General features: G+C 42.4%; 4 protein-coding genes across 4 annotated transcripts; all 4 read right to left on the minus strand.

Annotated features, from left to right (window-relative positions):
* Positions 1–376: 376 nt before the first annotated feature.
* Positions 377–6,542, minus strand: LOC307081586 (protocadherin gamma-A11-like; the record flags this gene model as incomplete). Its single annotated transcript, XM_079744837.1, has 3 exons — positions 377–427; positions 1,019–2,860; positions 5,988–6,542. 3 exons carry the CDS (start codon positions 6,540–6,542, stop codon positions 377–379), a joined length of 2,448 nt encoding a protein of 815 aa, XP_079600963.1.
* A 1,369-nt stretch (positions 6,543–7,911) lies between these two features.
* Positions 7,912–16,744, minus strand: LOC307081587 (protocadherin gamma-A11-like; the record flags this gene model as incomplete). Its single annotated transcript, XM_079744838.1, has 2 exons — positions 7,912–8,757; positions 15,935–16,744. 2 exons carry the CDS (start codon positions 16,742–16,744, stop codon positions 7,912–7,914), a joined length of 1,656 nt encoding a protein of 551 aa, XP_079600964.1.
* Positions 11,315–13,789, minus strand: LOC307081286 (protocadherin gamma-A5-like; the record flags this gene model as incomplete). Its single annotated transcript, XM_079744398.1, has 1 exon — positions 11,315–13,789. The coding sequence occupies exon 1, from the start codon at positions 13,772–13,774 to the stop codon at positions 11,315–11,317; it is 2,460 nt and encodes an 819-aa protein (XP_079600524.1). The 5' UTR covers positions 13,775–13,789.
* A 1,513-nt stretch (positions 16,745–18,257) lies between the features above and the next one.
* On the minus strand, positions 18,258–23,421 carry LOC307081588 (protocadherin gamma-A12-like; the record flags this gene model as incomplete). Its single annotated transcript, XM_079744839.1, has 2 exons — positions 18,258–19,146; positions 22,928–23,421. 2 exons carry the CDS (start codon positions 23,419–23,421, stop codon positions 18,258–18,260), a joined length of 1,383 nt encoding a protein of 460 aa, XP_079600965.1.
* Positions 23,422–23,619: the final 198 nt, after the last annotated feature.

Below are 23,619 nucleotides of genomic sequence, written 5' to 3' on the forward strand. Positions count from 1 at the left end.
AAAAGGCAACCCAAAATGAAAACTAGTTCAACGGTCCACTAAAAAATATCCCTGCTTGATATGTCCGTTTGTAGAGAATGCCGTATCGTGGAAAGGGAAGACGACGTCTTTCCGTTATAAGGACAGGCTTATATGGGGAGGTTCTGCCTCGAGTTTGTTCATTAACTACCACCAACAGGCCAACAGCGGCCCGTTGAGCTCAGTAAGAGACACTACATCAAAAATGAATAATCTTACCATCATATACATTTGTTTCGACACAAAATGTTGATAGCTCAAAACAAAATCGTATGGACCACAAAAAGGGAAATACAATATTTTGTTACATTATTATAATACACATGCAGAAACAAACCGAAAAGGACTTAACTATTTGTTAAATGTCGACGTTAAAAGTAAATTGTGGAATGATGAAGACCAAACGAGTCTGAGGAGGAGAATGGGTACGCCAGAGTGAAGACTCCTAGCTTCCACTGTCCATGGTGCTGAAATGCAGTTGCTAGAATGAGGTAATGTTCCATGCAGATTAGGCTGCTCAACAAATGAGTGTGTGTGTAAGTGGCTTCTTCTGGAATGATACTATTGATTGGACAGTAAATTAAGTAATGTAGATAGAAGACTGAACCATTCAAATGTACAGCACAAAAGTCTGTGGGGACATTTGTTTTGAAAATGCATTTGCAGCTAATGAAGTTGAGCTCATTAAAACAGAATGAACCTGCATTGAACGTTCAGTGTGTTAATAACAAAGTTAGAATGTACCTCCTCTGTCACTCAAAAAATCTGAAGATAACAACAGATTGGAAAAGGCATCTATGAATTTAACATTCACAATGCTATTTGTCTGTTTCATTGAAATGCAACACGCATATCTAATCCAATAAGACCGATACAACTCAACAGTCAGCATCATCAAGTCACATGTACTTAATTACTTCTACTTGGTAACATTTTTCGAGTTAAAAATATTTGAGAAAAAACAAGCATAATACCAAACGGAAAAAAATACTTTTCTAACCTCTAGTGGAGAGTCTGGTTCATCCAGGATGCTCTTTTCACTCTGTATTCGCTGCATGGTCCCTGTAGAACTGGGGTCCATCATCAGAACGTTCTGACTACCAGCGTTGCTGAATTTACAGTCACTCTTTCTGGAGTCAGTGGTCCTGCACACCTCGTAATTGTACACGTGCTGGAGAGTCCCTGTCCCCAAAGTGTCTGAGTAACGTGGTGGATAATATGGAATCACCGGGAGATTGGAATGATACAGGATACGAGACTGTCTCCATCTGTAGATTTTAACTGATATGATCACCACTAAACACGTGATGAAGAGAAAGGAAACTACAGCCAAAGCCAAGACTAAGTAAAAAGTCAGGTTGTCATTATACTCCTTGTCGACTGTAAAGTCAGTGAACTCCGAGAGCACTTCAGGGAAGCTGTCCGCCACTGCCACGTTAACAATGACTGTAGCTGAACGAGAGGGCTGTCCGTTGTCCTCCACTATAACATTCAGTCTTTGTTTCACAGAATCTTTATCAGTGACTTGGCGAATAGTTCTTATTTCTCCATTCTGTAAGCCCACTTCAAAAAGCGCCCTGTCTGTGGCTTTCTGTAGTTTATAGGAGAGCCAGGCATTCTGTCCAGAGTCCACATCAACAGCCACCACTTTAGTGACCAGATAGCCCACATCTGCTGAACGAGGCACCATTTCAGCCACCAGAGAACCACCAGTCTGGACTGGATACAGAACCTGAGGGGCGTTGTCGTTCTGGTCCTGGATCAGTATTTTCACACTCACGTTACTACTGAGGGGAGGAGAGCCTCCATCTTGAGCTTTAACACGGAAGTGAAAATCTTTAATCTGCTCAAAATCAAAAGAGCGGACTGCATGTATGACTCCACTGTCAGCACTAACAGAAACGTAAGAGGAGACGGGCACACCGTTAATAGAGGAGTCTTCCAGTATGTAAGACACGCGGGCATTTTGGTTCCAGTCCGCATCAATGGCTTTAATCATCAATACTGAAATACCCGGCGGGTTGTTTTCTGCAACATTTGCCTCATATGAGGTCTTCTCAAACAGGGGCTGGTTATCATTCACGTCCGTAATCTGAAGTGTGAGAGTGATACTGCTGGAGAGCGAGGGCACGCCCTTATCCGCACACGTGACACTCACGTTATAATGAGATGCGACCTCCCGGTCCAACGCCACGTCCGTAACTAGACTATAAAACCCATTTAATGTAGACTGTATTTTAAACGGGATGCTACTGATCATACTGCACTCTACCTCACCATTCTCTGCAGAATCCGGATCACTGACGCTCAGCATGGCGATCACGGTGTCTGGAGGAGAGTCCTCTATTATATTTTCTGATTTAGAGAGAACGTTGATCAGAGGTCTGTTGTCGTTCACGTCGATGACGTCAACTATGATCTTGCTGGAATCGGAAAGACCGCCGTTGTCTATTGCTTCTATATCTACCTGATAGTGTTTATTCTTTTCGTAGTCTATGTTACCGACTAGAGTCACCTCCCCGCTTGTTTGATCAATCTTGAATAATTCAGAAAAGCGACGCTTGCTATTGGTTATTGCAAATGATATTTCTCCGTTAGAGCCTTTGTCTTTGTCAGATGCTCTTACTGTCATTACACTTGTTCCTTTCGGTGAATTCTCCGTTAAGGTCGCCTTGTACACCGGCTTTGTGAAGTGTGGAGAATTATCATTCACATCCAACACAGTGACGTGTATCTGCATTGTCCCTGACATTTGTGGCTCTCCTCCGTCGAAGGCAGACAACAGCAGCGATTTTTGTTCGCTATTCTCCCGATCTAGGGGCTTCTGTAAAATCATTTCTACCTTTTTACTTCCATCGATTTGTTTTTCTAATTTTAATACGAAATTATCTGTAGGTGTAATAGAGTAACTTTGAAGGCCATTTAAACCAATATCCAAATCAATTGCTTCCACTAAAACGAATTTAGATCCAACGACTGCAGACTCACTGATTTCAAAATGTTTGTCATTTGATGCAAAGCTGGGAGCGTTGTCGTTAATGTCTACGATTTCCACAGCTATACGAAACAATTCCATCGGATTTTCTAATATCATTTGAAAATGTAATGCGCACGGCGTCGTCTCGCCACAGAGCGCCTCTCGGTCTATTCTGTCTCTGATGACGAGCGCTCCTTTTTCTTTATTCAGCTCAATGTACGCTACGCCGTCCGCCGAATGAATGCGTGCTTTCCCATTTACCAGCCTTTTTAATTCCAACCCTATATCTTGAGCTACATTACCAACCAGAGAGCCTACTTTCATTTCCTCAGGAATAGAATAACTGACTTGCCCGGCCGCAGTACCAAATGAAAGCAACGCGATGAAGACCAGTAGGCCCACTTGCCCCTTCATTGTTTTTTCTGGCTGTTCTTTCAGATCCATTTGAACAAAATGTACTCCAAATGGTAAAGTTCCCAAAGTGGAAGTCAGAAGAGCGACTTCAAGAAAAAAACAAAATTACATTCTGGAATCCTTGTGGTGTAAAACACGAGCTGGGTGCAACCGTCAATGTGTTGTCTGCAGATCTCAACGCGAGGCTTCGTATTTTATAATACTACAAGAGGGGAGTTACCGTAGCTGGTCTTCATAGAACTGGCCACACACTGGCCAATAGCGGCCCTGTCTGTTCAATACGTAGAACTACAAAATAAAAGCAATAAAAAATACAGCTTTTGAAAAATATTATACCTTAATACGACAACGTTTAACACTGGTTAAAAAATAAATTCACATTTTTATTGAAACCAGAATATTTAAAAAAAGAGGATAGACATTGATCAATTTTGTATACAAGCGTCACACACGTCTCTCTCTCACTCACTTACCCACATGTTAAACATACCTTAAAAGTATGTTTTTGTTTTGAGTAAATAAGGGAACAAAAACAGTGGTAGTAAAAGGCACTTGAATACCATATTTGAGTGTAATGCTGAATTGTTTCTTTTTCAACCAAACCCATTAAAACATGTATCTTCAAATTACAAGTGATAAGTGTCCAATGTACTGTCGCGACATCAACAACGATGAATTGTACAGAATATGATCAGGGGAAGAATTAGATGATAATTGGTTAATTTTAAACCTCAAGTGGAGAGTCTGGTTCATCCAGGATGCTCTTTTCACTCTGTATTCTCTGCATGGTCCCTGTAGAACTGGGGTCCATTATCAGAACGTTCTGACTACCAGCGTTGCCGAACTTACAGTCACTCTTTCTGGAGTCAGTGGTCCTGCACACCTCGTAATTGTACACGTGCTGGAGAGTCCCTATCCCCAAAGTGTCTGAGTACCGTGGTGGATAATATGGAATCACAGGGAGATTGGAATGATACAGGATACGAGACTGTCTCCATCTGTAGATTTTCACTGATATGATCACCACTAAACACGTGATGAAGAGAAAGGAAACTACAGCCAAAGCCAAGACTAAGTAAAAAGTCAGGTTGTCATTGTACTCCTTCTCGTGTGTAAAGTCACTGAACTCTGAGAGCACTTCAGGGAAGCTGTCCGCCACCGCCACGTTAACAATGACTGTAGCTGAACGAGAGGGCTGTCCGTTGTCCTCCACTATAACAGTCAGTCTTTGTTTCACTGCATCTTTATCAGTGACTTGGCGGATAGTTCTTATTTCTCCATTCTGCGAGCCCACTTCAAACAGCGCCCTGTCTTTGGCTTTCTGTAGTTTATAGAAGAGCCAGGCATTCTGTCCAGAGTCCACATCAACAGCCACCACTTTAGTGACCAGATAGCCCACATCTGCTGAACGAGGCACCATTTCAGCGACCAGAGAACCACCAGTCTGGACTGGATACAGAACCTGAGGGGCGTTGTCGTTCTGGTCCTGGATCAGAATTTTCACACTCACGTTACTACTGAGGGGAGGAGAGCCTCCATCTTGTGCTTTAACACGGAACTGAAAATCTTTAATCTGTTCGTAGTCAAAAGAGCGGACTGCATGTATAACTCCACTGTCAGCACTAACAGACACATAAGAGGAGATGGGCACGCCGTTTAAAGAAGAGTCCTCTAGAATAAAAGAGACACGAGCGTTCTGGTTCCAGTCTTCGTCTCTTGCGTTCATTGTGAATATCGACATGCCCGGTGCGTTGTTTTCTACAAGGAATGCTTCATATGATCCGCTGTCGAACACTGGAGCGTTATCATTTATATCTGAAATCTTTAAGCCGAGAATGATGCTGCTGGAGAGCGACGGTACTCCCCGGTCAGAACACGTCACGGTGATGTTATATTGGGATGCAACTTCCCTGTCTAATGTTACCTCCGTTACCACGCTGTAAAACCCGTTCATTATAGAGTCTATCTTAAACGGAATACCTATTTTATCGATCAAATGGCATTCCACCTCCCCGTTATTTTCAGAGTCTGGGTCGGTTATGCTCAACATTGCTATAACCGTGTTTGGAGGAGAGTCCTCATATATAGATTCTAATTTAGAAACAATGTTTGGATAAGGTCGGTTGTCGTTGGTGTCGACGACATCAACTATCACCTTACTTGAGTCGGAGAGTCCTCCATTGTCTACTGCCTCGATATCAATTTGATAATGCTTAGCTTTTTCATAATCAATATCGCCAATCAAGATAATTTCCCCACTCTTTTTATCGACCTGAAATAGCTCGGTCAAACGATGCTTGCTGTTCGAAATTAAGTAGGATATATCACCGTTTGAACCTTTGTCCTTGTCCGTTGCACTAACAGTCGTCAATTTGGTGCCCTTTGGGGAATTTTCCATTACTTTGGCATTATAAATCGGTTTCGTGAACACAGGGGAATTGTCATTTACATCTAATACAGTAATGTGTATCTGCATCGTCCCTGACATTTGCGGCTCTCCTCCATCCATAGCAGTCAACAGCAATGACAATTGTTCGTTTTGTTCCCGATCGAGAGATTTCTGTAAAACCATATCTACCTTTTTACTTCCGTCGGCCTGGTTTTCTAGTTTCAATGCGAAGTTATCAGTTGGATTAAGCGAATAGCTTTGGAGGCCATTTAGGCCGATGTCTAAATCGATGGCTTTCTCCAAAACGAATTTTGATCCTATAATTGCAGATTCGCTAATTTCAAAGCGCTTCACGTCGTTGGTAAAACTGGGAGTATTGTCGTTTATATCAGTAATTTCTACCGTCACACGAAACAATTCCATCGGGGTTTCAATAATTATCTGGAAATGCAGCACACAAGGCGTAGTCTCGCCACAAAAGGATTCTCTGTCTATTTTCTCTTTGATGACAAGGACTCCTCTTTCTTTATCCAGAGATATGTATTCCGTAGTGCCTCCTGTATACACACGAGCCTTCCCCGACTTCAATCTTTTAACATCCAATCCTAAATCCTGAGCGATATTTCCAACGACGGAACCCGTCGCCATTTCTTCAGGAATAGAATAACTGACCTGGCTGAGCACGTAACTGAAAGAAAGGAGGAAGATAAACAAGACGTCCAACGTCTTTGTTCTCCACTGCATTTTGTCTTTGGTTCCAGAGCAATTGTATCCAGAAAAAGTCACATGGATCTTGATAAAATATGACGAAAAAACGAAACTAATACTTCTTAAAATCCTTGCATCATCATTAAAATAACCAAACATATATCGGTGTTGTGGCTCCTTTAGAAGACGACTGTGCGACAGCAGTCCTTTTCTAATGCATCAGTTCTGTGGAGGAGGTGCACACATTGCGTCTGAAACTGCTGCGCAGCGGTCTACAGAGTCCCTTTGAGTTCAAAATGGAAAACTACAGGACATAGGACCACCACATTTACTCCATCATATAAACAACCTTCTGTTTAACAAGGATTTAGGCAGCAATTACATTTTTTATGAATAAAAATTACTTAGAAATGGTCTGAATATTTATACCAATCAGCTTTTGGGATGTTGTACTATATTACATTAAAACTGTTTAATTTGATTTGAAAACACTAACTTACATTTACATTTACATTTACATTTAGGGCATTTAGCAGACGCTTTTATCCAAAGCGACTTACAATAAGTGCATTTGTTACAATAAGTACATTTGTCATAAGAAGTGAAACAATGAAAGATACAAAGATATTCATAGAACCAAGTGCAAGTATTACAATCGCTAGGCTAACCCATTCCCCGTGTAAAGCAACGATAGCAGCTACTGTAGATGCTACACAATTAAGTACCTTGAATAAGTGCAATGTACAAGTGCCAGGACGTACAACATTCAATGGTGGCTGTGCATTGGTTTCTATGCAGAGTCGAGATGAACTCTGAACAGGTGAGTTTTGAGTTTTTTGCGGAAGCTGGTGAGCGACACTGTGGTCCTGACATCGGTAGGGGGCTCGTTCCACCACTGAGGTCCCAAAACAGAGAAAAGTTGTGACTTCGCTGATCGACCTTTGCTTGCTCTTAGCGATGGCGGTACCAGCCGTCCAGCTGAGGTAGTTGAGCGGAGGGATCGAGCTGGGGTGTGTGGCTTTACTAATGCTTGGAGGTAGGCAGGGGCAGTTCCATCGACTGCCTTGTATGCCAGTACTGTCATCTTGAATCTGATGCAAGCTATTACAGGGAGCCAGTGGAGGTCTCGGAAGAGGGGGGTTACATGTGAGAACTTTGGTAGGTTGAACACAAGTTCAACCCAGCGTAGCATTAGAGTACTCAACATATGAAAAACATACGTGTATATATGCTACATAGCCGTGAAACAAGCGTATGTATTAATTAATTTAATTGTACAAGGCTTTAATCCTGAACTGAGACCAAACAGGTTACTTCTGGAAAAGAAGCCAGAGACAACCTGAACACACAAGTATAACTCTCCAGGGTCCTGAAACACAGAAACAGCAGAGAAAAGGAAAAAAGGTTACGGAAATGTTCTAACCTCTAGAGGAGAGTCTGGTTCATCCAGGATGCTCTTCTCACTCTGTATTCGCTGCATGGTCCCTGTAGAACTGGGGTCCATTATCAGAACGTTCTGAATACCAGCGTTGCCAAACTTACAGTCACTCTTTCTGGAGTCAGTGGTCCTGCACACCTCGTAATTGTACACGTGCTGGAGAGTCCCTGTCCCCAAAGTGTCTGAGTAACGTGGTGGATAATATGGAATCACCGGGAGATTTGAATGATCCAGGATACGAGACTGTCTCCATCTGTAGATTTTCACTGATATGATCACCACTAAACACGTGATGAAGAGAAAGGAAACCACAGCCAAAGCCAAGACTAAGTAAAAAGTCAGGTTGTCATTGTACTCCTTGTCGTGTGTAAAGTCAGTGAACTCCGAGAGCACTTGAGGGAAGCTGTCCGCCACCGCCACGTTAACAATGACTGTAGCTGAACGAGAGGGCTGTCCGTTGTCCTCCACTATAACAGTCAGTATTTGTTTCACAGCATCTTTATCAGTGACTTGGCGGATAGTTCTTATTTCTCCATTCTGTGAGCCCACTTCAAACAGCGCCCTGTCAGTGGCTTTCTGTAGTTTATAGGAGAGCCAGGCATTCTGTCCAGAGTCCACATCAACAGCCACCACTTTAGTGACCAGATAGCCCACATCTGCTGAACGAGGCACCATTTCAGCCACCAGAGAACCACCAGTCTGGACTGGATACAGAACCTGAGGGGCGTTGTCGTTCTGGTCCTGGATCAGTATTTTCACACTCACGTTACTACTGAGGGGAGGAGAGCCTCCATCTTGAGCTTTAACAACGAGCTGCAGTGCTTTAATTTGTTCATAGTCAAAAGAGCGCGCTGCATACAGAACTCCAGTTTCAGAGTTGATAGAAACATGAGTAGAGGCTGGACTACCACTGACCTGCGTGTCCTCCAGAAGATACGACACTCTGGCATTCTGATTCCAGTCGACGTCTCGAGCACTGACGGTGAATATGGAGACCCCTGGCTCATTGTTCTCTACAACATGAGCTGAATAGCTCTTTTTAGTGAATATTGGTGCATTGTCGTTCACATCAGAAATAACGAGCCTTAAAGTTGTTGCACTGGATAAGGGAGGAGAGCCTGAATCTTTCGCGGTGATGGTTATGTTGTATTCTGACCTCGTTTCACGGTCGAAAACTAAATCTGAGATCAGGTTGTAATAATTAGTTAATGAGGATTGTATTTTAAATGGGAGATTCGAATCAATTGAGCATTTTATCTTTCCATTTTTCTCAGAATCTGAATCTTTTACATTTATTACAGCTATGGTCGTCCCAGGAGGGGCGTCTTCTGATACAGAGCTGGAGAATGACATCACGTTAATGACTGGAGCGTTATCATTGACATCATTCACCTCGATGATTATGATGCTTGCATCATTTAATCCTCCCTGATCTCTTGCGCCAACTCTCATTTCATATTTTTTATCTTTTTCAAAATCAATCTTACCTGAGACAGTTAATTTACCCAACATGCTGTCAATATTAAATAATTCATCCAAACCACCTTTAAGGTCAGCAAAATAGTAAGTTACCAAACCATTGGAACCAGTGTCAGCATCTGAAGCATTTACAGTTGTAATATAGGTCCCAACGGGTGAGTTCTCTATCACTGTAGCCCTGTACACGGACTGGTTGAATACAGGAGCATTATCATTAGCATCTAAAACAGTGATGTCTATATTTACTGTACCAGATCTCTGTGGAGTACCACCGTCAACTGCGATTAGCTTCAACGAAAGATGAGGATTAATCTCTCTATCTAACGATTTCTGTAGAATCATTTCAGCAAACTTGCGTCCATCGGCGTTAGAATGTTGTTTGAGAACGAAATTTTCATTTTTCGTTAACATATAATTTTGCAAACTGTTTGGCCCAACATCAGGATCAGCTGCACTTTCTAAATTAAAACGAGAACCTACTGTGGCAGACTCGCTTATTTCCATAACTATGTTTGTATTTTTAAACGCGGGCGGATAGTCATTAATGTCAAGCATTTCTATTATCACACGATACAGTTCGATTGGATTTTCTAAGATGATTTCGAAGCTAAAGCTACAAGGTGTAACGTCGCCACAGAGCTGCTCTCGGTCCATCCTCTCATTCACGACTAGGATCCCTTTGTCTGTCTTCAGATCGGCGTATTGAGGGCTTTCTCCCGTCAAGATTCTTGCTCGGCCTGAACGAAGCCTTTTTAGATCCAACCCTAAATCCTGCGCAATGTTGCCGATAAGAGACCCCTTTTTCATCTCCTCTGGAATAGAATACCGGATCTGGCAAGTGGCGATGTTGAGAAAAATCATGAAATATAGAAAAAGGATCCATATTTGACTACGACACGAACAGCAACATTCCCATCCGTTGTGGCGTAATGCCATTTTCAACACGAAAAAATCCTCTGGTCTAGCATTAATATCCACAAAATACGAGAAGGAGAAAAACAATATCTGGTAGATAATTGGATCTAAATTCTCTTTAAACAATAAGCGGAGCTTCGAAGCAAGAGTGGCTCCGTAAAGCTCCACCCTGAATGCGTCGTTGTGGTTCAATTCTCCTCTCTATCTCATTTAAAGGGATGGGAAGCTCCAACTAGCCTCTACTGAACACACACACTATGTTTTCACTGACCGACAGCGTCCCTTAGAGTTTAAATACGGAATTTCAATACTATTTTGGAGTAGGCCCTAAACATCCGACATTCGTTCAAATGACCTATTTAGTTCGATGTGGTGCTGAATTTGGAACAACTAACAAAGAGAGGCATACACTCAACTGTAAAATACACAAAGGCCTATTAACAGTAAATGTATTACCAAACCAAAGTCTAAATGGATGGAAAAATAAATAAAAAATATTGTCACACATATAGATATGGGAGATCATAATCTAATCCTCATAATAATCAACAAAGTTGTATGTTCTGAAAAAACATTTCAAATAAATGGTTTAATATATGTGACATAAAAAGCTCTGACAGTCAAGGTAAATTATATTAAAGAAAATACATTTTTAATGCTCTTTAGGTTGAACATTATTTACACATGCATTTACACAAAAACCCGCACAAACACACATACACACTTTTCTCCTCACAAGGTGCCAATATGAAGAAACAGATTGATGTGCCGTAATGATTGAAACAATGCTATTTGCGACATTCGAAATAATAAATAATCATATATCCTGCCATTCAATGTGAGCCACTCTCAGAACATTTGCAATGCCTTAAAATGGCTTTACCTGACCTGTGTCAGTGAATGCACTCATCTATCAGGTGAGCTGTCCTTCTCTGTGGTGCTGAACATATCTAAGGATCTTTCATCAAATCAACAGTCACGCACAACCACATCTGATAGAACTCACCTCCAGTGGAGAGTCTGGTTCATCCAGGATGCTCTTTTCACTCTGTATTCGCTGCATGGTCCCTGTAGAACTGGGGTCCATTATCAGAACGTTCTGACTACCAGGGTTGCTAAACTTACAGTCACTCTTTCTGGAGTCAGTGGTCCTGCACACCTCATAATTGTACACGTGCTGGAGAGTCCCTGTCCCCAAAGTGTCTGAGTAACGTGGTGGATAATATGGAATCACCGGAAGATTTGAATGATACAGGATACGAGACTGTCTCCATCTGTAGATTTTCACTGATATGATCACCACTAAACACGTGATGAAGAGAAAGGAAACTACAGCCAAAGCCAAGATTAAGTAAAAAGTCAGGTTGTCATTGTACTCCTTGTCGTGTCTAAAGTCAGTGAACTCCGAGAGCACTTCAGGGAAGCTGTCCGCCACCGCCACGTTAACAATGACTGTAGCTGAACGAGAGGGCTGTCCGTTGTCCTCCACTATAACAGTCAGTCTTTGTTTCACAGCATCTTTATCAGTGACTTGGCGGATAGTTCTTATTTCTCCATTCTGCGAGCCCACTTCAAACAGCGCCCTGTCTGTGGCTTTCTGTAGTTTATAGGAGAGCCAGGCATTCTGTTCAGAGTCCACATCAACAGCCACCACTTTAGTGACCAGATAGCCTACATCTGCTGAACGAGGCACCATTTCAGCCACCAGAGAACCACCAGTCTGGACTGGATACAGAACCTGAGGGGCGTTGTCGTTCTGGTCCTGGATCAGTATTTTCACACTCACGTTACTACTGAGGGGAGGAGAGCCTCCATCCTGTGCTTTTACATAAAGTTGTAGTGCTTTAATTTGTTCATAGTCAAAAGAGCGCGCTGCATACAGAACTCCAGTTTCAGAGTTGATAGAAACATGAGTAGAGGCTGGACTACCACTGACCTGCGTGTCCTCCAGAAGATACGACACTCTGGCATTCTGATTCCAGTCAACGTCTCGAGCACTGACGGTGAATATGGAGACCCCTGGCTCATTGTTCTCTACAACATGAGCTGAATAGCTCTTTTTAGTGAATATTGGTGCATTGTCGTTCACATCAGAAATAACGAGCCTTAAAGTTGTTGCACTGGATAAGGGTGGAGACCCTGAATCTGTCGCGGTAATCGTTATGTTGTATTCTGACGTTGTTTCACGATCAAATACTACATCTGAGAGCAGGTTGTAATAATTTGTTAATGAAGACTGTATTTTAAACGGGAGTTTGGAATCAATTGAACATGTTATCTGTCCATTTTTCTCTGAATCCGAATCTTTTACATTGATAACAGCTATGGTGGTCCCAGTAAGGGCGTCTTCTGAAACAGGGCTAGAGAATGACATCACATTTATTACTGGAGCGTTATCATTGAAGTCAATTACATCAATGATTAATTTACTCCCGTTATTCAGTCCCCCCTGATCTTTCGCTCCGACTCTTAATTCATATTTTCTATCTTTTTCAAAGTCTATTTTACCAGTAACCAATATTTTACCTGATGCACCATCAATATTAAACAAATCAGCCAAGCCACCCTTTAAGTTAGAGAAATAGTAAGTTACCAAACCATAGGGGCCAGCATCAGCGTCTGAAGCATTGACAGTTGTAATATAGGTCCCAATGGGTGCATTCTCTATTACTGTAGCCCTGTACACAGACTGGTTAAAGGCAGGAGCATTATCATTGGCATCGAGAACCGTAACTTCTATATGTACTGTACCAGATTTCTGTGGAGTTCCACCGTCAACTGCAATTAGTTTTAACGAGAGATGAGGATTCATTTCTCTGTCTAACGGTTTCTGGAGAATCATTTCTGCAAATATACTTCCATCCATGTTTGATTGTTGTTTGAGAACAAAATGTTCATTAGCTGTAAGCACATACTTTTGCAAACTGTTATGCCCTACATCAGGATCCTCTGCACTCTCTAAATCAAACGGAGTGCCCAATGTAGCCGATTCGCTTATTTCCAGATTCAAGTTTTTATTTTTAAAAGACGGAGTATGGTCGTTGATGTCCAGTATTTCAACTGTAACACGATGCAGTTCAATTGGATTTTCTAAGATGATTTCGAAGCTCAAGCTACAAGGTGTAGCGTCGCCACAGAGCTGCTCTCGGTCCATCCTCTCATTCACGACTAGAATCCCTTTGTCTGTTTTCAGATCAGCGTATTGAGGGCTTTCTCCCATCAAGATTCTTGCTTGGCCTGAACGAAGCCTTTTCAGATCCAACCCTAAATCCTGCGCAACGTTGCCGATAAGAGACCCCTTTTTCATCTCCTCCGGAATAGAATACCGGATCTGGCAACTGGCGATGTTGAAAATGAAACAGAAATATAGAAAAATAATCCATATTTTACTCTGACATGAAAAGCAACATTCCCATCCTTTGTGGCGTAACGCCATTTTCAATCGCAATAAATCCTCGACGAAACTCACATTAATGTCCACAAAATAAGAGACGAAAAAACGCAAGGTCCGTTGGATTTAAGTGAGCTCCCAATGCATTCAAATTCCATTTACACAGCAAGATGAGTTTCGAGAAGAGAGTGCGCAATCAAGCTCCCCCTTATATGCGTCGTTGTTGTTCAGTTCTCCTCTCTATCGCAGTTAAATGGAGGTGAAGCTCCAACTAGCATCTACTGAACACAGACGATTTTTCCATTGACCAACAGCGTCCCTTAGAGTTTAAAGCTGGAATGTCAATACTGTTTTAGAGCATGCCTACATATCAAACATTCGTTCATATGACGTTGTGATTTTCGCTGATTCCAGAACGTAGAATTCAATTTCCGAATTCAAAGCACACTTTGGCGTAGGATGAAAAATATCAGCACCTTTTATGAAGTTTATATCCAGAAAATCCTGACTATTGTCACCAAAACAAACTATGGTAGAGCTGAATTTAATCTTGAAAGTTTTCACCTGATTAAAATTCACTGAAAGTTTGCAATATAAATAGCTCTCATGTCTAATCAGAAAACTAAACGGGTACTAAACGTTTTTAATCACTGACGAGGAACTTTCATTACAATTAAGGCATTTAGCAGACGCTTTTATCCAAAGCGACTTGCATCGGTTAATACACCCATTGACACACCGACGGCAGAGTCAACCATGCAAGGCGACAGCTAGCTCGTCAGGAGCAGTTAGGGTTAAGTGTCTTGCTCAGGGCAGGGACACATCGACACTCAGCTCGGAGGAGCAGGGGATCGAACCAGCAACCTTTCTGTTACAAGACAACTGCTTTACCTCCTGCGCTAAGCGAACATGCACGCATACACACACACACACACACACACACACACACACACACACACACACACACACACACACACACACACACACACACACACACACACACACACACACACACACACACACACTTGCTTAGGCCCATATCTTGATGAAATATAAAAATGTCACTGACATACGCCACCAAGCAAAAGAGGAAAGGAAACAGATGGATGGATAAGGAATCATCTATTTGTTAATAACGCTAAATTGTCTTAATGAATAATGTTATTAAATGGCAGACATTCCAAAAAGGTTATATGTATATGCCTTTAATTGTGACTAAATCCAGAATGGTTATGCAAATTCCTACATTAGCATTATGATGTAAACTATATGTCACCATCACTGTGGTCACCTTTCAGAGGAGCTGTCCTACTTGGTGGGGCTGAACAAATCTAACGGTCTACAAAACAACATTAATGCGCAACCACATCTGATGGAACTCACCTCCAGTGGAGAGTCTGGTTCATCGAGGATGCTCTTTTCATTCTGTAATCGCTGCATGGTCCCTGTAGAACTGGGGTCCATTATCAGAACGTTCTGACTACCAGCGTTGCCGAACTTACAGTCACTCTTTCTGGAGTCAGTGGTCCTGCACACCTCGTAATTGTACACGTGCTGGAGAGTCCCTGTCCCCAAAGTGTCTGAGTAACGTGGTGGATAATATGGAATCACCGGGAGATTGGAATGATACAGGATACGAGACTGTCTCCATCTGTAGATTTTCACTGATATGATGACCACTAAACACGTGATGAAGAGAAAGGAAACTACAGCCAAAGCCAAGACTAAGTAAAAAGTCAGGTTGTCATTGTACTCCTTGTCGTGTGTAAAGTCAGTGAACTCCGATAGCACTTCAGGGAAGCTGTCCGCCACCGCCATGTTAACAATGACTGTAGCTGAACGAGAGGGCTGTCCGTTGTCCTCCACTATAACAGTCAGTCTTTGTTTCACTGCATCTTTATCAGTGACTTGGCGGATAGTTCTTATTTCTCCATTCTGTAAGCCCACTTCAAACAGTGCCCTGTCTGTGGCTTTCTGTAGTTTATAGGAGAGCCAGGCATTCTGTCCAGAGTCCACATCAACAGCCACCACTTTAGTGACCAGATAGCCCACATCTGCTGAACGAGGCACCATTTCAGCCATCAGAGAACCACCAGTCTGGACTGGATACAGAACCTGAGGGGCGTTGTCGTTCTGGTCCTGGATCAGTATTTTCACACTCACGTTACTACTGAGGGGAGGAGAGCCTCCATCTTGAGCTTTAACACGGAACTGAAAATCTTTAATCTGCTCAAAATCAAAAGAGCGGACTGCATGTATGACTCCACTGTCAGCACTTACAGAAACGTAAGAGGAGACGGGCACACCGTTAATAGAGGAGTCTTCCAGTATGTAAGACACGCGGGCATTTTGGTTCCAGTCCGCATCAATGGCTTTAATCATCAATACTGAAATACCCGGCGGGTTGTTTTCTGCAACATTTGCCTCATATGAGGTCTTCTCAAACAGGGGCTGGTTATCATTCACGTCCGTAATCTGAAGTGCGAGAGTGATACTGCTGGAGAGCGAGGGCACGCCCTTATCCGCACACGTGACACTCACGTTATAATGAGATGCGACCTCCCGGTCCAACGCCACGTCCGTAACTAGACTATAAAACCCATTTAATGTAGACTGTATTTTAAACGGGATGCTACCGATCATACTGCACTCAACCTCACCATTCTCTGCAGAATCCGGATCACTGACGCTCAGCATGGCGATCACGGTGTCTGGAGGAGAGTCCTCTATTATATTTTCTGATTTAGAGAGAACGTTGATCAGAGGTCTGTTGTCGTTCACGTCGATGACGTCAACTATGATCTTGCTGGAATCGGACAGACCGCCTTTGTCTACGGCTTGTATATCTACCTGATAGTGTTTATTCTTTTCGTAGTCTATGGTACCGACTAGCGTAACCTCCCCGCTTGTCTTGTCAATTTGAAATATCTCCGAAAATCGATGCTTACTGTTGGATATTGAATAGGATATTTCTCCGTTAGAGTCTTTGTCTTTGTCGGAGGCGCTAACTGTCATTACACTTGTTCCTTTCGGTGAATTCTCCGTTAAGGTCGCCTTGTACACTGGCTTTGTGAAATGTGGTGAATTGTCATTCACATCTAACACAGTGACGTGTATCTGCATTGTCCCTGACATTTGTGGCTCTCCTCCGTCGAAGGCAGACAACAGCAGCGATATTTCTTCCCTATTCTCCCGATCTAAAGGCTTCTGTAAAATCATTTCTACATTTTTACTTCCATCAATTTGTTTTTCTAATTTTAAAACAAAATTATCTTTCGGGGTAATAGAGTAACTTTGAAGGCCATTTAAACCAATGTCCGCATCAATTGCTTTGTCAAGCACAAACTTAGATCCAACAACTGCAGACTCACTGATTTCAAAATGTTTCTCATTCGATGCAAAGCTGGGAGCGTTGTCGTTTATGTCTACGATTTCCACAGCTATACGAAACAATTCCATCGGATTTTCTAATATCATTTGAAAATGTAATGCGCACGGCGTCGTCTCGCCACAGAGAGCCTCTCGGTCTATTCTGTCTCTGATGACGAGCGCTCCTTTTTCTTTATTCAGCTCAATGTACGCTACGCCGTCCGCAGAATGAATGCGTGCTTTCCCAAATACCAGCCTTTTTAATTCCAACCCTATATCTTGAGCTACATTTCCAACCAGAGAGCCTACTTTCATTTCCTCAGGAATAGAGTAACTGACTTGCCCGGCTGCAGTACCGAATGAAAGCAACGCGATGAAGAACAGTAGGCCCACTTGCCCCTTCATTGTTTTGTCTGGCTGTTCTTTCAGATCCATTTGAACAAAATGTACTCCAAATGGTAAAGTTCCCAAAGTGGAAGTCAGAAGAGCGACTTAAAGAAAAAAACAAAATTACATTCCGGAATCCTTGTGGTGTACAACACGAGCTGGGTGCAACCGTCAATGTGTTGTCTGCAGATCTCAACCTGAGGCTTCGTATGTTATAATACTACAAGAGGGGAGTTACCGTAGCTGGTCTTCATAGAACTGGCCACACACTGGCCAATAGCGGCCCTGTCTGTTCAATACGTAGAACTACAAAATAAAAGCAATAAAAAATACAGCTTTTGAAAAATATTATACCTTAATACGACAACGTTTAACACTGGTTAAAAAATAATTTCACATTTTTATTGAAACCAGAAAATTTTAAAAAAGAGGATAGACATTGATCAATTTTGTATACAAGTGTCACACACGTCTCTCTCTCACTCACTTACCCACATGTTAAACATACCTTAAAAGTATGTTTATGTTTTGAGTAAAGAAGGCAACAAAAACAGTGGTAGTAAAAGGCACTTGAATACCATATTTGAGTGTAATGCTGAATTGTTTCTTTTTCAACCAAACCCATTAAAACATGTATCTTCAAATTTCAAGTGATGTGTCCAATGTACTGTCGGGACATCTGGTTAGTTGTAGCCATTTTTCAGAAAACATCAACAACGATTAATTGTACAGAATATGATCAGGGGAAGAATTAGATGATAATTGGTTAATTTCAAACCTCAAGTGGAGAGTCTGGTTCATCCAGGATGCTCTTCTCACTCTGTATTCGCTGCATGGTCCCTGTAGAACTGGGGTCCATTATCAGAACGTTCTGACTACCAGCGTTGCCGAACTTACAGTCACTCTTTCTGGAGTCAGTGGTCCTGCACACCTCGTAATTGTACACGTGCTGGAGAGTCCCTGTCCCCAAAGTGTCTGAGTACCGTGGTGGATAATATGGAATCACCGGGAGGTTGGAATGATACAGGATACGAGACTGTCTCCATCTGTAGATTTTCACTGATATGATCACCACTAAACACGTGATGAAGAGAAAGGAAACTACAGCCAAAGCCAAGACCAAGTAAAAAGTCAGGTTGTCATTGTACTCCTTGTCGTGTGTAAAGTCAGTGAACTCCGAGAGCACTTCAGGGAAGCTGTCCGCCACCGCCACGTTAACAATGACTGTAGCTGAACGAGAGGGCTGTCCGTTGTCCTCCACTATAACAGTCAGTCTTTGTTTCACAGCATCTTTATCAGTGACTTGGCGGATAGTTCTTATTCCTCCATTCTGTAAGCCCACTTCAAACAGTGCCCTGTCTGTGGCTTTCTGTAGTTTATAGGAGAGCCAGGCATTCTGTCCAGAGTCCACATCAACAGCCACCACTTTAGTGACCAGATAGCCCACATCTGCTGAACGAGGCACCATTTCAGCGACCAGAGAACCACCAGTCTGGACTGGATACAGAACCTGAGGGGCGTTGTCGTTCTGGTCCTGGATCAGTATTTTCACACTCACGTTACTACTGAGGGGAGGAGAGCCTCCATCTTGTGCTTTAACACGGAACTGAAAATCTTTAATCTGTTCGTAGTCAAAAGAGCGTACTGCATGTATAACTCCACTGTCAGCACTAACAGACACATAAGAGGAGACGGGCACGCCGTTTAAAGAAGAGTCCTCTAGAATAAAAGAGACACGAGCGTTCTGGTTCCAGTCTGCGTCTCTTGCGTTCATTGTGAATATCGACATGCCCGGTGCGTTGTTTTCTACAAGGATTGCTTCATATGATCCGCTGTCAAACACTGGAGCGTTATCATTTATATCTGAAATCTTTAAGCCGAGAATGATGCTGCTGGAGAGCGACGGCACTCCCCGGTCAGAACACGTCACGGTGATGTTATATTGGGATGCAACTTCCCTGTCTAATGTTACCTCCGTTACCACGCTGTAAAACCCGTTCATTGTAGAGTCTATCTTAAACGGAATACCTATTTTATCGATCAAATGGCATTCCACCTCCCCGTTATTTTCAGAGTCTGGGTCGGTTATGCTCAACATCGCTAAAACTGTGTTTGGAGGAGAGTCCTCATATATAGATTCTAATTTAGAAACAATGTTTGGATAAGGTCGGTTGTCGTTGGTGTCGACGACATCAACTCTCACCTTACTTGAGTCGGAAAGTCCTCCATTGTCTACTGCCTCGATATCAATTTGATAATGCTTAGCTTTTTCATAATCAATATCGCCAATCAAGATAATTTCCCCACTCTTTTTATCGACCTGAAATAGCTCGGTCAAACGATGCTTGCTGTTCGAAATTAAGTAGGATATATCACCGTTTGAACCTTTGTCCTTGTCCGTTGCACTAACAGTCGTCAATTTGGTGCCCTTTGGGGAATTTTCCATTACTTTGGCATTATAAATCGGTTTCGTGAACACAGGGGAATTGTCATTTGCATCTAATACAGTAATGTGTATCTGCATCGTCCCTGACATTTGCGGCTTTCCTCCATCCATAGCAGTCAACAGCAATGACAATTGTTCGTTTTGTTCCCGATCGAGAGATTTCTGTAAAACCATATCTACCTTTTTACTTCCGTCGGCCTGGTTTTCTAGTTTCAATGCGAAGTTATCAGTTGGATTAAGCGAATAGCTTTGGAGGCCATTTATGCCGATGTCTAAATCGATGGCTTTCTCCAAAACGAATTTTGATCCTATAATTGCAGATTCGCTAATTTCAAAGCGCTTCACGTCGTTGGTAAAACTGGGAGTATTGTCGTTTATATCAGTAATTTCTACCGTCACACGAAACAATTCCATCGGGGTTTCAATAATTATCTGGAAATGCAGCACACAAGGCGTAGTCTCCCCACAAAAGGATTCTCTGTCTATTTTCTCTTTGATGACAAGGACTCCTCTTTCTTTATCCAGAGATATGTATTCCGTAGTGCCTCCTGTATACACACGAGCCTTCCCCGACTTCAATCTTTTAACATCCAATCCTAAATCCTGAGCGATATTTCCAACGACGGAACCCGTCGCCATTTCTTCAGGAATAGAATAACTGACCTGGCTGAGCACGTAACTGAAAGAAAGGAGGAAGATAAACAAGACGTCCAACGTCTTTGTTCTCCACTGCATTTTGTCTTTGGTTCCAGAGCAAGTGTATCCAGAAAAAGTCACACGGATCTTAATAAAATATGACGAAAAAACGAAACTAATACTTCTTAAAATCCTTGCATCATCATTAAATAACCAAACATATATCGGTGTTGTGGCTCCTTTAGAAAACGACTGTGCGACAGCAGTCCTTTTTCTAATGCATCCGTTCTGTGGAGGAGGTGCACACATTGCGTCTGAAACTGCTGCGAAGCGGTCTACAGAGTCCCTTTGAGTTCAAAATGGAAAACTACAGGACATAGGACCACCACATTTACTCCATCATATAAACAACCTTCTGTTTAACAAGGATTTAGGCAGCAATTACATTTTTTATGAATAAAAATTACTTAGAAATGGTCTGAATATTTATACCAATCAGCTTTTGGGATGTTGTACTATATTACATTAAAACTGTTTAATTTGATTTGAAAACACTAACTTACATTTACATTTACATTTACATTTAGGGCATTTAGCAGACGCTTTTATCCAAAGCGACTTACAATAAGTGCATTTGTTACAATAAGTACATTTGTCATAAGAAGTGAAACAATGAAAGATACAAAGATATTCATAGAACCAAGTGCAAGTATTACAATCGCTAGGCTAACCCATTCCCCGTGTAAAGCAACGATAGCAGCTACTGTAGATGCTACACAATTAAGTACCTTGAATAAGTGCAATGTACAAGTGCCAGGACGTACAACATTCAATGGTGGCTGTGCATTGGTTTCTATGCAGAGTCGAGATGAACTCTGAACAGGTGAGTTTTGAGTTTTTTGCGGAAGCTGGTGAGCGACACTGTGGTCCTGACATCGGTAGGGGGCTCGTTCCACCACTGAGGTCCCAAAACAGAGAAAAGTTGTGACTTCGCTGATCGACCTTTGCTTGCTCTTAGCGATGGCGGTACCAGCCGTCCAGCTGAGGTAGTTGAGCGGAGGGATCGAGCTGGGGTGTGTGGCTTTACTAATGCTTGGAGGTAGGCAGGGGCAGTTCCATCGACTGCCTTGTATGCCAGTACCATCATCTTGAATCTGATGCAAGCTATTACAGGGAGCCAGTGGAGGTCTCGGAAGAGGGGGGTTACATGTGAGAACTTTGGTAGGTTGAACACAAGTTCAACCCAGCGTAGCATTAGAGTACTCAACATATGAAAAACATACGTGTATATATGCTACATAGCCGTGAAACAAGCGTATGTATTAATTAATTTAATTGTACATGGCTTTAATCCTGAACTGAGACCAAACAGGTTACTTCTGGAAAAGAAGCCAGAGACAACCTGAACACACAAGTATAACTCTCCAGGGTCCTGAAACACAGAAACAGCAGAGAAAAGGAAAAAAGGTTACGGAAATGTTCTAACCTCTAGAGGAGAGTCTGGTTGATCCAGGATGCTCTTCTCACTCTGTATTCGCTGCATGGTCCCTGTAGAACTGGGGTCCATTATCAGAACGTTCTGAATACCAGGGTTGCCAAACTTACAGTCACTCTTTCTGGAGTCAGTGGTCCTGCACACCTCGTAATTGTACACGTGTTGGAGAGTCCCTGTCCCCAAAGTGTCTGAGTAACGTGGTGGATAATATGGAATAACCGGGAGATTGGAATGATACAGGATACGAGACTGTCTCCATCTGTAGATTTTCACTGATATGATCACCACTAAACACGTGATGAAGAGAAAGGAAACTACAGCCAAAGCCAAGACTAAGTAAAAAGTCAGGTTGTCATTGTACTCCTTGTCGTGTGTGAAGTCAGTGAACTCCGAGAGCACTTCAGGGAAGCTGTCCGCCACCGCCACGTTAACAATGACTGTAGCTGAACGAGAGGGCTTTCCGTTGTCCTCCACTATAACAGTCAGTCTTTGTTTCACTGCATCTTTATCAGTGACTTGGCGGATAGTTCTTATTTCTCCATTCTGTAAGCCCACTTCAAACAGCGCCCTGTCTGTGGCTTTCTGTAGTTTATAGGAGAGCCAAGCATTCTGTCCAGAGTCCACATCAACAGCCACCACTTTAGTGACCAGATAGCCCACATCTGCTGAACGAGGCACCATTTCAGCCACCAGAGAACCACCAGTCTGGACTGGATACAGAACCTGAGGGGCGTTGTCGTTCTGGTCCTGGATCAGTATTCTCACACTCACATTACTACTGAGGGGAGGAGAGCCTCCATCTTGTGCTTTAACAACTAGCTGCAGTGCTTTAATTTGTTCATAATCAAAAGAGCGCGCTGCATACAGAACTCCAGTTTCAGAGTTGATAGAAACATGAGTAGAGGCTGGACTACCACTGACCTGCGTGTCCTCCAGAAGATACGACACTCTGGCATTTTGATTCCAGTCAGCGTCTCGAGCACTGACGGTGAATACGGAGACCCCTGGCTCATTGTTCTCTGCAACATGAGCTGAATAGCTCTTTTTAGTGAATATTGGTGCATTGTCATTCACATCAGAAATAATAAGCCTTAAAGTTGTTGCACTGGATAAGGGTGGAGACCCTGAATCTGTCGCAGTGATGGTTATGTTGTATTCTGACATTGTTTCACGGTCAAAAACTACATCTGAGAGCAGGTTGTAATAATTAGTTAATGAGGATTGTATTTTAAATGGGAGATTTGAATCAATTGAACATGTTATCTGCCCGTTTTTCTCTGAATCAGAATCTTTTACATTGATTACAGCCACGGTGGTCCCAGAAGGGGCATCCTCTGATACGGGGCTAGAGAATGACATCACGTTAATTGTAGGAACGTTATCATTGACATCCATTACTTCAATGATAATGTTGCTTGCATCATTTAATCCTCCCTGATCTTTTGCTCCAACTCTTATTTCATATTTTCTGTCCTTCTCAAAGTCAATTGAACCAGTAACTGAAATTTTACCAGAAACAGTGTCAATATTAAATATATCAGCTAGTGAACCCTTTAA

The sequence above is a fragment of the Pollachius pollachius genome, assembly GCF_949987615.1.
Source record: "Pollachius pollachius genome assembly, chromosome: 10".
NCBI lineage: Eukaryota > Metazoa > Chordata > Actinopteri > Gadiformes > Gadidae > Pollachius > Pollachius pollachius.